We start from the raw sequence: 16178 nt of genomic DNA on the forward strand, positions 1-16178 counted from the left end.
ATTATCTCACTTCCACTGTATTGTTTTGATTGATGTGGTTCATTGGGGACCATTTTTGGAGACCATCCACACTGTTACTATTTTTTTCTTTTAAGATTTTAGTTTTATATGTAGACCCATCATGGGGCTCGAACTTAAACCCCCAAGATCAAAAGTTGGGTGCTCCACCAACTGAGCCAGCCCCCACGCTCCCTTCCACACTGTTATTGATATTTATATACATCATGTTGCTTTACAGTGTGTGTAATTGTCAGCTTAGGCACCAAGGATTTATTAATGAACAAATACAAAAACTTGCTCCTTATGTTTTACATGATAAGTGCTTAAAATGTATAGTGACCAGGACAGTAAAGAAAAATAAGGCAGGGAAGGAGATAGGGAAGACTGGGGGTTGGGAGTTGTGGTTTTAAAAATGGGTAGTCATGGAAGGCTTCCCTGGTAAACTGACATTTGAGCAGACAAAAGGAGGAGATTAGGAGCTAGTGGGGCAAGGGTGGAAGCAAGAAAACTGGAGGGTAGTGCAGTTGAGAGGTAGGTCATTTGGATTAGTGCAGTAATAATGGAAGTGGTGAGAAATGGTTAGATTTTGGATATATTTTGAAGATACAGCTTTATAATTTATTTATGAACTGGGTGTGTAGTGAAAGAAAAAGGAATCAAGGATGGCTTGGAGGTCATTGACCTGAGCAACTGAAAGGATAGAGTTGCCATTTGCTGAAATGGAGAAAGCTACAAGGACTGGCAGGTTTTGGAGAGATCAGGAGTGGTGTTTTATGTATAAGGTTTGAAATGCTAATTAAAAGCTAGCTGCTTTAAAATTGTAAATTATGCTTCTATCCTGTCTGACTTCCCATTCTGTTGCAAGGGAAGCAGATGGGGGAGGGAGGAATTCATATTTTATTGCAGTTAGTAAGTGTTCTTGTTCTCAGAAGATTGAGGAATCTTGTTGGTTTTAGCCAGAGTATTTGTCCTTTTTTCCAGTCCTCTTTCACCCTTCCCCTGATGTGGCTTGTTACTGATAAATGTCACTGATCGTTTATCACCTTTTTACTAAAAAAAGACCTGAAGATAAACAAGTTTGTTTAAACGTTTATTTTTCCTTATAGCCTTTCCTTTTTCCTTTTTTTAAGGAGAGATGGTGGAAAGTGACAATTTTAACTAAACCTTACTCTCTCTTTCTCCAATTCATGCTGTATCTTTCCGTGATGATATATGTCCACCTTGGCTTAACCCATTTTGTAGGTATTTAGTTGCTATGCTCTTTGGGTTTGGCGCATGTTAAAAGCTGCTTTAACTGATGCTGAGTATTTTGATTCTCACCGTCCTGTGGTTCCTTGCCAAGACATGTTTCAACATGTTGTAAAGGTTTTTCTTGATGTGCTCTTGGCATCTTAAATCTATTACTTAATCTTGGTAATTCCCCCAGCTCCACAACTGTTGTCTTCCAGGGGGTGCTCTTGAGCACTGTCCAAAGAGAGGAGGAGTTACTGAAACTCTGATATGCAGTGGGGAGGTAATGATTGTAAATTTGACTTTCAGCTAAAACAGTTTACTCATTATCATCACTGTGGGGGTTGGAGCATGCCTAAACCTGTTTCAGGCTTCACCTGAGGGAAGCATAGATGGTTCTTACTCTTAATTAAACTCTTCAGTTGTTTGCAGGATCTGAACTTAGGAAGTGATCAGAAGGGTATCAAGAACCTCATTATGGATATATTGCATTTCTGTAGGGCGCTCTGATACACGTGTCTTTTTCCTTCCGCTGGCTGCTATTTTGTAAATCTTAAAAGAGAAAATTTTCTACTTTAGAAGAGGTTTCATCATGTTTTTTTTTTCCCTTTTAGATTTATCAACAGACTGCAATTTCTTCACTGCCAAAATGACATCATTTTCCACCTCTGCCCAGTGTTCAACTTCTGACAGTGCTTGCAGGATCTCTGCAGAACAAACCAATCAGGTAAATCATATTTAAGCCATTTCTAGTTTTCAAAAATCTGAATTGGGGCATGTAGGTGACTTTACTGACTGAAGGATTTTATGTAGAGCAGAAAGGGTTATTTTTTAAAATGTCTTATTAGGGAAACTAGTGAATGGTATCAGTGTGCAAAATTCGAATTGATTATTGCTTAAGTAAATATATAGAGGTTACAGATTGTTCAAAATATGGTACCTTTTGAAAATTATCGTGTTTTACGGTATGGGTGGCCAGTGGAGAATTTGGGGCCAAGATATATGTTTGGTTTCTGTTTCTCTCACTTCATTTTAACCGGTCTGTTTTCTTTAAAAATCAGTTTTAAATTGCAACTAAAATATTGCAAATGTATTCTTATAAAATATTCAGTTTTCTAATGTATTTATCTATAAAGTATTTATCTGTAGGGACTCCTTGACCATGTCTTCCCTTCTTCCCCCAAAGTCCCTTCCCTCTGAGATAACACTTTGGTGTGTCTTGTTCCAGATCTTTTCCTCTAACATATAAAAAGACTTAATTTTGTGTTTTATTTTCATAAATATTGCACAATATATAGTATTATGTACCTCAGTACATGATAAAGGTGGAATTTGGGTTTGATGGGGGAAGATGTGGCTTATGTAGTAAATGGTTTCGATGTAATTGTCCATCTCTGGAAGGAAACAAATGAAGACCTCAAACTTTGTGCAAAAACAAATCCCAGATAGATAAAGATTAAACGTAAAAAGTAAAATAATATGAGAAGAAAATTTAGGAAATGCATGTGAAACTTTAGGATGACGGAGGCCTTCAGTAAAACAAAACCAAAGAGGTGGTGAGAGGACGAGAGAGACAAATTTGACCATAAAAGTTTTAAAATAAAATTGTGTGGCTGAAGATAGACTCTGCAGTCAGTCAAGGGATGTCAAAGTCGCTGTCCCTTATATGTATATACCACATCTTGTTTGTTCACCTGTCATATCTGTTCACCTGTGAACACTGGTGTACAAATACTTGTTTGAGTCTTGCTCTCAGTTCTGGGTTCGTATGTAGCAGTGGAACTGCTGGGTCATATGGTAATTCAGTGTTTAATTTTTTGAGGACCTGCCAGACTGTTTTCCACAGCAGCTGAACCATTTTACATTCTCACCAGCAGTGCACAGTGGTTCCAGTTTTTCCACATCCTTGCCGATGTGGAAGGCTGTTTTTTCCCTTTTTTCTTTTTCTTATGGCTGTGCTAGTAGGTGTGAATGTCCTGTCTTTTGAAAATGTGATTTTTCAGGAAGGTAACAAGTAGTAGTCTGATCATCTGCAGTTACTTTATATATTGGAAGGTTGTATGTGATTAGATGATAAGTATTTCTACCAGGGTTTGTAAACAAACAAAAAAATATTTAAGGAGGTTCTCTTATTCCTTAGGGTTTCAGAAACCAATCTAATTGAAATGTAAATAGCAGGTTTATTTTGTTTCTGTCAGGTACGACCAAAACTGCCACTTTTGAAGATTTTGCAGGCAGCAGGTGCACAAGGTGAAATGTTCACTGTTAAAGAGGTAAGCCATCAAAGAAAATTCTCGGTTGTAAGAACAGCGAAGAAGTAGAAGCTGACGAATATATAGTTCTGAAATCAGGCCTAAGAAAGCAAATTCTACTTCTGAGGTGCTAGAGAGGCAACTTTTTCTTTATATTAAAGATCATCAAGCTAAATTGAATTTCATTATTTCCTTTAAATTTCCTCTTGAAGTGTGTTGTCAGCCAAACCTAAAATTAACCATGAATTCATTGATCTCAGAGTTAAAATGCAAAGCGTGTACAAGATTTAAAAAATGACACTGTCTATGATTTATAGGATATACTGCCAGGCAGGAATTAAATGCAGTAGTTTTCCATTATAAATGTGTCAGATACTCTTCTGAGCACTGTGAGTTACTTTAAACACTTATGCATTTAAATAACTTATTTAGCATCTAAAGGTTTTTTTTTTTCTTAAGAAAAACAAATTGAATTCCTTAAGTGGAAAAACTCAATATTAAAATGTTAATCTCTTTGAACTGCTTACATTTAGTAGGGTAAAAATCTAACCTTTTCTAATTGGAGGAAACAAAACTATCAAGCTTTTTTTTGACTTTTTTGAAAAGCTTAAGACCTACTAGCAACACTGCATTCCTGAGCTATTATAGTTTTCTTTTTTTTTTTTTTAATTTTTTAATATTTATTTAGTTTTGAGAGAGAGTGTGGGCGGGGGAGGGGCAGAGAGAGAGAGAGAAAAAGAGAGAGAGAGAGAGAGGGAAACACAAGAATCCGAGAGAGAGAGAGAGAGAGAGAGAGAGAGAGGGAGGGAGGGAAACACAAGAATCCGAAGCAGGCTTTAAGCTCTGAGCTGTCAGTACAGAGCCTGACTTGGGGCTCGAACTCATGAGCTGTGAGATCTTCACCTGAGCCATAGTTGGACACGCAGCTGACTGAGCCACCCAGGTACCCCTCCTGAGCTGTTGGATCTTTCAAGGAAACAAATTGGAAGCATTTTTTTTCTAGAATACTCCTATTTCCTGAGCTGTTCGATCTTTCAAGGAAATAAATTAGAAGCATTTTTTTCTACAATACCCATATTTCCTTTATCATTTTAAATTTAAGTGCATCATCTTAAATTGTATCTGTAGAGTTCTCTAAGTTTTTTTTTCCAAACTATTACTGAAGTATGGATTTTTATCTCAATAAAGTTATAATAAATTATGCTATCTCCTTTAATAACATGGCAGACTTTGCCTGGGTTAAGAATAAATTAAGTACATATTGGTCAGAGAATGTTTTACTGGGGAAAAGTTGGACAGAGTCAGTTTACATGAAGCTCTCTATTACGAATCTTGATCCTCTCTGGTGCGTAAAGAATTTCTTAATTTTTTATTTTATTATTTATTATACTTTTTAGAGAGAGAGAGCATGAGCGGGAAGAGGGGCAGAGGGAGAGAGAGAGAGAATCTTAAGCAGGCTGCACGCTCAGGGTGGAGCCCCACATGGGGCTCAGTCCTACTAACTTGGGATCATGACCTGAGCCAAAATTAAGAGTTGGATGCTCAACCGATGGAGCCACGCAGGTGCCCCCACCAATTGTTTATTTTTTTAAATTTTAATATTATTATTTTAAAGTTTATTTATTTATTTTGAGGATTGGGAGGAGTAGAGAGAGAGAGAGAGAGGGAGAATCCTAAGCAGGCTTCTCACTGTCAGTGAAGAGCTCCATGTGGGGCTTGAATTCATGAACCATGAGAAGCTGAGCTGAAGTGAGATGATTTATCAGCTGAGCCACCCAGGTGCCCCTTTAATTTTTTATGTTTAAGTATTGGTTCTCAGTATGTGTGCATTGAGGCAGTATGGTATAGTGAGAGTAGTAATCATGTACACATTTATTATTTTTTAATTTTTATTTTATTATTTTTATTTATTTATTTTTAATTTTTTTAAACGTTTATTTATTTTTGAGACAGAGAGAGACAGAGCATGAACAGGGGAGGGGCAGAGAGAGAGGGAGACACAGAATCTGAAATAGGCTCCAGACTGAGCTGTCAGCACAGAGCCCGACGCGGGGCTTGAACTCACGGACTGTGAGCTCATGACCTGAGCCAAGGTCGGACGCTTAACCGACTGAGCCACCCAGGCGCTCCTAATTTTTATTTTATTTTAAAGAAATGTTTATTTTGAGAGAGAGAAAGAGATCGTGAGTGGGGGAGGGGCAGAGAGACAATTCCTAGTAGGCTCCACATTGATGGCATGGAGCCTGATACAGGGCTTGAAGTCACACATCATGAGATCATGACCTGAGCCAAAATGAAGAGTCAGATGCATAACCTGAACTGTCCAGGTGTGCCCCAGAAATTTACTTGTTAAAAAAAAAAATCCACATGCTGGCATTGTCCAGAAAAATGTAACAGGTTTATTTATAATTATTGTGAAGTTGAACTGCTAAGACGTGTTCACTAAAACATTTTGACTTGCATTAATGCTTTAGGTCCCACATTTTTTTTTTTTTTTTTTTTTTTTTTTTTTTTTTTAATTTTTTTTTTTTTTTTTTCAACGTTTATTTATTTTTGGGACAGAGAGAGACAGAGCATGAACGGGGGAGGGACAGAGAGAGAGGGAGACACAGAATCGGAAACAGGCTCCAGGCTCTGAGCCATCAGCCCAGAGCCTGACGCGGGGCTCGAACTCACGGACCGTGAGATCGTGACTTTAGGTCCCACATTTGTATTAAAAATTCGCACACAAGGGGCGCCTGGGTGGCTCAGTCAGTTGGGCATCTGACTTTGGCTCAGGTCGCGATCTCACTGTCCGTGAGTTCGAGCCCCGTGTCGGGCTCTGTGCTGACTGCTCAGAGCCTGGAGCCCGTTTCAGATTCTGTGTCTCCCTCTCTCTCTGCCCCTCCCCTGTTCATGCTCTGTCTCTCTCTGTCTCAAAAATAAATAAACGTTAAAAAAAAATTAAAAAAAAAATTTGCACACAAATGAAAATGGAAAAGCTGCCAATACCCGATTTCTGTACCCTGTTTTTCCACTCGCAATCATATACTTAGGTACCTTTTGACCCCATGGAAAACAAATAGTTTTTTTTTTTTTTTTTTTTAAATTTTTTTAACGTTTTATTTATTTTTGAGACAGAGAGAGACAGAGCATGAACGGGGGAGGGGCAGAGAGAGAGGGAGACACAGAATCTGAAGCAGGCTCCAGGCTCTGAGCCATCAGCCCAGAGCCTGACGCGGGGCTCGAACTCACGGACCGCGAGATCGTGACCTGAGCTGAAGTCAGACGTTCAACCGACTGAGCCACCCAGGCGCCCCAGACAAATAGTTTTTTTAAAGAATGAAATAGTTTCCATCATAGTGGATTTTTAAGCACATTCTCCATGTGTGTGGTGTGCTAGCTGGATGTCTTTTGGCATAATTGTTACATGTTTGGCATGGACAGCACACAGGTTGATCTTCAAAAAGGCCCACCGAGGCTCCGTAGCACAGGGGTTAGAGCACTGGTCTCGCAAAAAGGCCCACCGATAGGCCTCAATCACTTGCCTCCTGCAAAGCACCCATAACTGCACGCTGGAAACACAGATCTGTTTTGAAGTCCCGAGCAGTTTCTCACACCAGATGCCGGAAAGGAAGTTTGCAAATCACAAGTTCTGTGGAGTTTCACGGAGCGCCACAGTAGCAGAGCTGTAATGGTGAGGTTTCTTCACTCCTCCAGTAGTGGGCGCACTCTCGCCAGGGGCTTTTGTAGTCAGTGGCTTCCTCGGTGCTATACCACCCGTCGATTTGGGAGCAGTCTGCTTTGGGCAAGCCATGATCTAGCGAATTTCTTACTTACCCCCCTCCTTCTTCAGCTGGGGCCCGGGAGCTGAAGGTGGCGGCGGTGGTGGTGTGGCAGGAGCTGCAAACATTTAATTACGTACTCATGTAGAGTAGTGTTGTAGAAGATCTTATTTTGCATACTTACAGTGGATTTCTTTTTTACAAGTTGGACAGGCTAAATATAAAACTTTCTCCTTTTTCTTCCAGTAGGTGCTCTTCCCCATCTTATTCCCCCCTAGATATTTGGTTAGGTATGACAGCACCATTAACACTGGGACAGAATGTTGCTTGGGATGGAGGGGAACCTGGGAGCATTTTTGTACCAATAGTGGGAACAGGGTTGGAAAAATCTTCTGTGAAGATACCTAATAATTCCTGAGAAGTTGGGACCTAAAAATAAAAATAGCTGCTTTGGCCTGTTTGTGATAACAGAATTCTTATTGTCATTAAGGGAATTTAATTAATTAAACAGTTTAAAAAAATTTACCTAGAGAAAACATCATGAAAAAAATAGATAACTTAAAAATTTTGAATCATGAACTTGTCTGAGTTCCTTCCATTGTTGTGAACTTTGAAAAAAGCCAGATAGGCTAAACTTTTATTTGATAAACACTAGATTCTATGTTTTATGCACTTATGGCTTATTAACCCTTGTACTTCATTTGCCAAAAACAAGTGAACATGCATCACAAACCTCTTGTAGTTATGGGTCTCTGGACTTGGAAAATACTTTATGACCCAGGCACATTTAATGTTTATTACTTCTAATGATAGAACAGACGTCTTTATCTGGATTGGTGAAAAAATTTTTAAGGGGATGGGGTGCCTGGGTGACTCGGTCAGTTGGGTGTCCAGCTCTTGGTTTTGGCTCAGGTCATGATCTCAAGTTCATGAGTTTGGGTCCCCCATCGGACTCCACACTGCTGGTGTGGAGCCTGCTTGGGATTCTCTCTCTCTCTCTCTCTCTCTCTCAAAATAAAAAGAAAAAAAATTTTAAGGGAATACTAGGAAAATTCACTTTTTATCATTGTCAAACCCTACATTTCTAAAAAGTAAGAGTTTGGGAGCGCCTGGGTGGCTCAGTCAGTTAAGCGTCTCACTCTGGATTTCAGCTCAGGTCGTGATCTCACAGTTCAGTTTGTGAGATCGAGTCCTTGTTGGGGTCCTGTGGAGCTGACAGCATGGAGCCTGCTTGGGATTCTCTCTCTCCCTGTCTCTCTGCCCCCTCCCCTGCTCATGCACACGCACAGAATGTTCTGTCTCTCTCAAAAATAAATAAACTTAAAAAAAAAAAAAAAAAAGTAAGTCTGTTAACGTCCAGCATGAGAATAAGTGGAGGAGCCTGGTGGTTGAGGACAGCTCTCTTGTTGTAGGACTCCTTTCTCGAGCACGACAGTCATGTTCATAAATGTTTCCTCTTTCTCTAGCAAACTATCTTCTCATAATGAATTTGTGTCTTTTGGAGCAGCTGCACAGACCTCTTCGTGCTTTTTTATCACCATGTAGGTCATGCACTATCTAGGCCAGTACATAATGGTGAAGCAGCTTTATGACCAGCAGGAGCAGCATATGGTGTATTGTGGTGGAGATCTTCTGGGAGAACTGCTAGGACGTCAGAGCTTCTCCGTGAAAGATCCGAGGTAGGGAGAGCGAAGGTTGGTTTATCTTTTTGGGGGCTTCTGTCTAACCACTCAGTCTCCATAGGTTATTAATGGTTATCTTTTTTTTTTTTAGTCAACCAATATTTAAGGGCCTATGTATGTCAGGTAGCCTGTGAAGCACTGAGAACAAGTCAGTGAGCAACGCAGTCTCAGATTCTATGGCACTTAAAGGGTAGTTAGACAGTAGATGCGCTTCCCCATCTTAATCAGACAGTCACACCAGCACAAGGTAAAATTATACCGTGGGTAAGTGTTACAGAAAAGAGGTACATGCAGCTGTGTTGGGGGTGGGATTCAGGGTCTTAGGAGTCAAGGGAATGCTCCTTGAGGAAGTGGTTTGAACTGAGAGCTGAAAGAGAACTAAGGAGTGAGGGGCCCGAAGGAGAGTGTTGAAGGAGAGCTTCTGGCAGATAGCACGTCATGTGCAAAGGCCTGGGTGAGAGGAGCTTCCCGTGGCTAGGTTAGGATTCTGTGAAACCATTGTAGAGAGAGGAAAGTGAGCTGGTGAGAGAAATGCAGTGTTGCCGGGCAGCTCGAGGTTGATGATGGGCCTCAAGAATCGCGGTAGAGGTCCTCTGACCTGTTGTGTGACTTTCTCCAGCTGCATGGGGTGTAAATGGTTGTTACAGAGTCAAAAGCTAGTAGGTAATTGGGAAGCCAGTTCTCTTTGGATAGCTTTATGATGACTGTTTCTTCTGAGCTCATTTTGTCTTATATTAGTAAGACTCCCTTCCACCCCTTCCCCAATTAAAATTGTAAAAATTCCTAGAAGGAAGGAATGGTCTCTAAAGGAAATCTTGGGCTGTTAGCTAATTAAATAAAATGTAAATTAATTAGTTTTTTAATGAGGGCAAAGTAACAAAAGGGCTTGGGCATGAACATTCTTGACTTTTAAATGATTACAAACAAATCTATCCTGGGGGAAAAAAATATCTGCCTTTTTGTGTGTTATAGAGAAAGTTGGAAGGTCACATATCAGATAGACACATAACATCTAAATTGGAAAACCATGGGGTTATTAATTTTTTTTTTTTTGTCTCTCTGACAGCCCTCTCTATGATATGCTAAGAAAGAATCTTGTCACTTTAGCCACTGCCACTACAGGTATGTCACATCATATTTCTTCAGTGTGTGTCACAGCTTTGAGCTCAAGGGGGCAAATGATGGGAAAACGAGGATTGAGGTGGAAATGAAATGCTGTGTTGGCATGATCGAGAGGGATTCCTGTTACACAGAATGTTGTTATTACGTTAATTTTTCATTGTGAAAAATTTCAAATATACTGAAAATAGATTAGTATGATGCCTACCTCTTAGCAATTGTTAACATTTTGCCACATTTGCTTCACCTGGACATGCTTTTTTTTTTTTTTTTTTAATTTAATTTTTTTTCATCTGGACATACTGTAAAAATCTCTAATTTTTACTGTCCAGTAGCCAGTGTATGTATAGTGACCCCCCGTTATCTCAGAAATATCTTTCACATTTGGCTTGTTCAGATCAAGATCCAGACAAAGTCCACACATTGCGGTTGGTTGAAACACCCCTAAGTGTCTTTATAAAACAATCCTCCTTTTATTTTTATGTCATTTATTTGTTGAAGAAATGGCTCATTTGTCCTGTAGAATTTCCCACATTCTAGAGGTTGCACATTGTATCCTTGTGATGTTGTTAAATGTCTTCTTCTATTTTCATTAAACTAGTAATGCTTGAATAGTTTCAAGTTTAAATTTTTTGCCGAGAACATTTCACGGGTGGTGCTTTGTACATCTGTTGCATCGCATCCGGGTCATGTAAGGTCTGCTTGTCCCTCTTTCCGTGATGTTCAGGTTCTGTGGGCTCACGTGGTGTTACCCTGACCCATCTGTTATAAAGGTCCCCCGAGACCCTTTCACCTAACGGCTTTAGCTTTCTGGTGTATGAATGCCGATCTGCCTAACCCTTTGCTTGATTCTGTATCTTGTAAATACTGCCCTTTGAGTTTAAGTTAGTAGGCGTGTGCAGGAGACTGGCTGCTTTGGGGTCTGATGTTTGGTGTGTTAGCGATAAGTGAATCAGCTGTACATAACTGAAATGTAACCCGATTTCCCTTGCTCGTTGCCAAATGATGACACCTTTTTTTTCTCCATTCCTATGTGAAGCCCCTTCGTGAGCTTCAAATCAGATTTTGGGTAACATTGACCTTTGAAGAAAGCCCAAGTTTGTAATTCTTTTACTCATTTATTTATAATTTTTAAAAAATGTTTATTTATTTTTGAGGTAGAGAGAGACAGAGCGCGAGTAGGGGAGGGGCAGAGAGAGAGGGAGACAGAATCTGAAGCAGGCTCCAGGCTCTGAGCTGTCAGCACAGAGCCTGACCTGGGGCTTGAACTCACGGACTGTGAGATCATGACTTGAGCTGAAGTCAGACACTTAACCAACTGAGCCACCCAGGCATCCCTAGTTTCTTTTAGATTGGTTATCTTTCAGTAGTTCACTGAAATAAATACTGTAGTTGGAAAGAATCTGTTTCTAATAAAGATTTATGATTTAAAGTGAGAGCAGAGAGACTTTGCTTTCATACTGAAATGTGATTTTGAACTTACATTGAATTTTGGAGCCTGTTGACTTCATTGAACAATTTGCCCACTTCGCCCACTTCACCCAGCTGTAAATTTCTGTTGGGAGGAAAGGCCTTGTAAATAATATAGTGCTTTATTGAAATTCAGTCACTTGTGAAACAGTAGGGCTTTTCTGGGATATTCACTGCAGACTTGAAATACACAGAGGATTTTATATTTGCTGATCTACTCTTTCGGTGGAATTTGTTTTCTGATTGATCTGTTCTCTGAATATCTAGAGTGGGTGTGATTCTCACTTTTTCTCTCTCTTTCTTGCACTTTCTCTGCAGCATTTAACATGCTGTGTATTAAGATGAAAATTTCTGTAACAGACGTTTCAGATGATCCTCACAACAAGGTTGTGAGGAAGGTCTGGAGATGAAGAAACTGAGGGGTTTTTTTGTTGGTTTTTTTTTTTTTTTTTTTAGAATGAGTGATTTGTCCAAGATTAGTTGTCATTGACACTTGGTAGAACAGATAATTTCTGACTGGCCAGTTCTTGTTCTTTTCATTGTGCCACACACACGCATTGGTGTCATATAGAATTTGCCCGTTAGTTTTTCTTAACACATTTTTCCTGTGAACATTAAATCTTTAAAACATTTTGTTTGTTCTTAAACGTGTGAACCTTGAAATAACTTCAGTTACGGAAAGGTAGTAAAAGTATTATAAAGAGTTCCAGATATTCTTTACTCAGATTCCCCAGATGGTAACATCTTATGTAACCACAGTATAATGTTCAAAACCAGAAAATTGCACCAAAGTAATTTTGATTGATTGTCTGCTCCGACTTGCCCTTGCATTCGTGCTTGTGGCTGGGCAGCTCTGTTGATCTTCATAAATGGAGTTACATGTGTTATATTTAAAAGGGCAAATGAGAAAAGTGCTTTCCGTGTACACCTTTGCAAGTGAGTTAAACCTTTTATTTTGATGGTTGCGAAATGCCATTAAAGTAAAGGTGGGTCTTTATGAATCATTTCTCCAAATCTCCACGTGTATACCGGTAAAATGAAATACGTGACAAACTTTGCGCTTATTTTAAAATTCCTTTGGGGGCGCCTGGGTGGCGCAGTCGGTTAAGCGTCCGACTTCAGCCAGGTCACGATCTCGCGGTCCGTGAGTTCGAGCCCCGCGTCAGGCTCTGGGCTGATGGCTCGGAGCCTGGAGCCTGTTTCTGATTCTGTGTCTCCCTCTCTCTCTGCCCCTCCCCCGTTCATGCTCTGTCTCTCTCTGTCCCAAAAAAAAAAAAAAAAAATAAAATAAAATAAAATTCCTTTGTACTTTGTAGTTTTCCCAGATAATTTCTTTTTGCTTCTAAATGTTGTAGCCTAAGTAAGGTAGTAAGGTTTTAGAACTACAAATGACAGTAATCAGATTGCTTTATTAAAGAAATGCTTCATCTGCATTGTCTGATAATTGATCTTTGAAAACCACTCTGGTCAGAAAGTGCTGTCTCAAACTTCTCAGTATCTCCATTTACCTATAAAATGATTGTAGAAATAATGCTGTTTATAATTACAGTTTTGAAATTGTTTGCTTTGTGCAAAACAATTGAATTATCAGACAACTGTAGGATCTGTATTCTTTTCTTTTCTCTGGCAGTCTTTGTTACGTGAGGACGAGGTTTTCCGTAAGTGTTCTATCTCTGGACCTGATGGTAGCTAATGAACCCAACCCTTGGTAGACTTATTTGGGAACACTTCAGTTACATATAACCTCACAAAATGAGAGTACTAGGTTATTCAGTTCTCTACAGCTTGTTTTCCTGTTGGCTATGTTTTCATCTTCTGTTCTGCTTGAAAAATTTCCAAGTCCTTGAAGTACATTTCTTTCAGACTTAGAATTCTGTTTCTCAGGTTACTGTTTTCTTTGCTATTTATTGCCTTTGAGAAAAACTTTATCTGCTTCCTCTTCCTTCTTAGGAAATGTTGATAGTAACTGGGGAAAATAAAACTTGTTAATTAAAAAAACTCTATATTCAGGTGGTGGGAATGTAAACCATGAACTCATCATACACACTTAGAATGTAAGTTTACACGAGGTGCTATTGTGTACAAAGCAAATGGGGAAAAGTCCAGATTTGCAGATTTCATAACCCTGTATAACTTTAACAGTTGAAAACAAAAATTAAAGCCAGACTTTCTGTTTGTTTGTTAGTTTACAAGTTAGGCACCTTTGCTCATAAGCACCTTTGGGAAGATACGGTAAAAATACTCTCCGTTATTTTTTGGTTGGAATCACTTTCATATTAAAATTTGAACCCTTACTGTGGACATTTTTTAGTTATTTTTCCTTTTCTCCCAGATTACATTTTGGTAACATATCTTGAATATAGCCTGTCTTGGTCTTTGCCATTTTTATCAGTTTTGATTTTTCCCTTTTGGATGAGAGCCTTGTCCAGCCAACATGGAGAAGTACATCGTTAGGGACTAAACCTGGCTCCAGGGTTGTTTGCTGAGGTCCTTTTTATGTGGAAAGAATGGTTATTACCAGGGAAGGTTTTCCTTTTGTTTTACTTGCTATCCAGATGCTGCTCAGACTCTCGCTCTCGCACAGGATCACAGTATGGATATTCCAAGTCAAGACCAACTGAAGGTAAAATCACCACACGGTGACTTCTTTTGTTGTACAGAGTGGCCCCTTCTCTGTACCTGTGGATCTTGGACTCCCAAGACCTTTCCCTGAATGTGGTAAGAATTTAATAAGAAAGGTTCTTGGGAGTTCACAGACCAGGGACAGAGTGAACCTTCTCTGTTCTGCCTATAACAGAGTTCCAGTCTCTGCATCTTTCTTTGGGATGTAGCACTTCTGATCTTCAGTTCCTCCAGTTGGATTTTCTTTGGGGTTTTTGTGTGTGCCTGTATGTGTGATGGTGTATGTACGTAGGTGTTTGAGAAAACTGCTTTATTCGATTTTAACAGGCTTGCGGCAGTTAAATTCATGTCAGGCCGTTCTTAAAGCTTCCCCAGACCTGGGAGAACGTTATGATCATCTTGGTATATGCTGAGGGTTTCACATGTTTTCTGAACGATGCCTAATTTTGTAGTCTAGAGGCTTTAGAGCGATAGCCTGTTTTTAACAGTCGGTTTGGACCTTTTGTGCAGAGATTTTTTTCCCCCCAGTTTTGGGGTTCTCCTAGTTCTGCTCACAGTGGGTTGAGGAGAGGTGTTGCCTTTATTTGATGACTGTTGTGAACTCCAGAGATCTCTTTCTTGTGCGTAACCCATTGTGCCGCACACTAACTGGTGAGCCAGAGTGGAACTGCTACATCCCCTGGTCTCAGTCATTTTTACTGCACTAATACACATCTTTCCCTTTTTTCCAGCAAAGTTCGGAAGAAAGTTCCAGTTCTAGGAAAAGAATGGAAGAAGGCAATATACCTACACTGCCTACCTCACAACATAAATGCAGAAATTCTAGAGAAGGTAAGTTTTGGGTTAAGGCTATATACACTTATTTCTTTCTCTTTTTCATTTTTTCTTTTGTTGATGACTTCTAGAAATGGCATTTATTCATATTAAGCACTGGCTGTAATTGGGACCATTATATAAGCAACTCAAAATATAATGTACTTTCTTTGCATATGAAGTAGGAGGGGCATATGTCACACTTCTGTTTCTCATTCTTTTCTGAAAACTTTTTCTTTCCCCCAGTGACCATTATTAACTTTGAAGAGGATGGTAGTGCTCCTTTAGCAACCCGTGGTTTCTGGGCTGGAGCCAGTCCCTTCCTTTGCCTAGTGTGCTAATAGAAGATAGCTACACATTTATCAGTTTGCTGCCTGGCAAGTCAGCTGCCTTGGCCTTTTATTTTTTATTTTTATTTATTTTTTATTTTTATTTTTTTTTTATTTTTGAGACAGAGAGAGACAGAGCATGAACAGGGGAGGGTCAGAGAGAGGGAGACACAGAATCTGGAACAGGCTCCAGGCTCTGAGCTGTCAGCACAGAGCCCGACGTGGGGCTCGAACTCACGGACCGCGAGATCGTGACCTGAGCCGAAGTCGGCCGCTCAACCGACTGAGCCACCCAGGCGCCCCTGCCTTGGCCTTTTAAATCCTGTCACACCTGTATATGTTCAGTCTGGTTACAATTTTTATTTTTATTTGTCTGCTTGAGGCAAAGGCTAATTTTCAGAGAGTTTTGAAGTTTGCAAAGATATGTACTTAGTATGTTAGAGCTGAGAATGAGGTATCAGAAGTCTAGTAGTTCCTTTGTCCTTGGATGGTAGTCCTCAGCTCTTTGCCATCCATACTGGATATGCTATGGTCAAGTTAAACAAGTTAGTCGATATTTTGGAAGTTTCCCCCGTTCCCTGCTGTATAAAATATGTCCTAACATTTTTTCTACAAAGGTGTATAATGTCATAAATTACTCAGAGGTGTTTCATGGTCCGATAGTTTCTAGTCTTAGGCACCTGGCTCACACTTGGAGCAGTGGCAGGTTAGACCTCCAGCAACCTCCAGAGAGTGATGCTGCTGAAATTGTTTTCATTGTTTAAAATTGAAACAATTTATCATGCAACTGAATTTTGGGCTGCCTGTTTACCTTGGAGCTTATTCTGTTCTGAATGGTATTAAATGTGTATTTTTTTCTATAACTGCAGGTCCTTGCTTATTTGCTACTCAGAAAGC

General features: G+C 39.7%; 1 protein-coding gene across 3 annotated transcripts in view; it reads left to right on the forward strand.

Annotated features, from left to right (window-relative positions):
* MDM4 (MDM4 regulator of p53) overlaps positions 1-16178 on the forward strand; it is a 42895-nt gene that overhangs the window by 12863 nt on the left and 13854 nt on the right. The window contains exons 2-7 of one of the 3 annotated variants that reach the window (XM_081791919.1): positions 1844-1957; positions 3429-3503; positions 8792-8925; positions 9995-10050; positions 14102-14140; positions 14871-14951. In XM_081791919.1, the coding sequence (XP_081648045.1) occupies positions 1880-1957; positions 3429-3503; positions 8792-8925; positions 9995-10050; positions 14102-14140; positions 14871-14899 (411 nt within the window). In that variant the 5' untranslated portion in view covers positions 1844-1879 and the 3' untranslated portion in view covers positions 14900-14951. Of the gene's footprint in view, positions 1-1843; positions 1958-3428; positions 3504-8791; positions 8926-9994; positions 10051-14072; positions 14141-14870; positions 14971-16178 lie in introns of those variants that run through there. The other 2 variants (XM_081791918.1, XM_081791920.1) reach the window with 2 other exon arrangements.

Source organism: Panthera onca, chromosome F1 (assembly GCF_046562875.1).
Source record: "Panthera onca isolate mPanOnc1 chromosome F1, mPanOnc1 haplotype 2, whole genome shotgun sequence".
Taxonomy (NCBI): Eukaryota; Metazoa; Chordata; class Mammalia; order Carnivora; family Felidae; genus Panthera; species Panthera onca.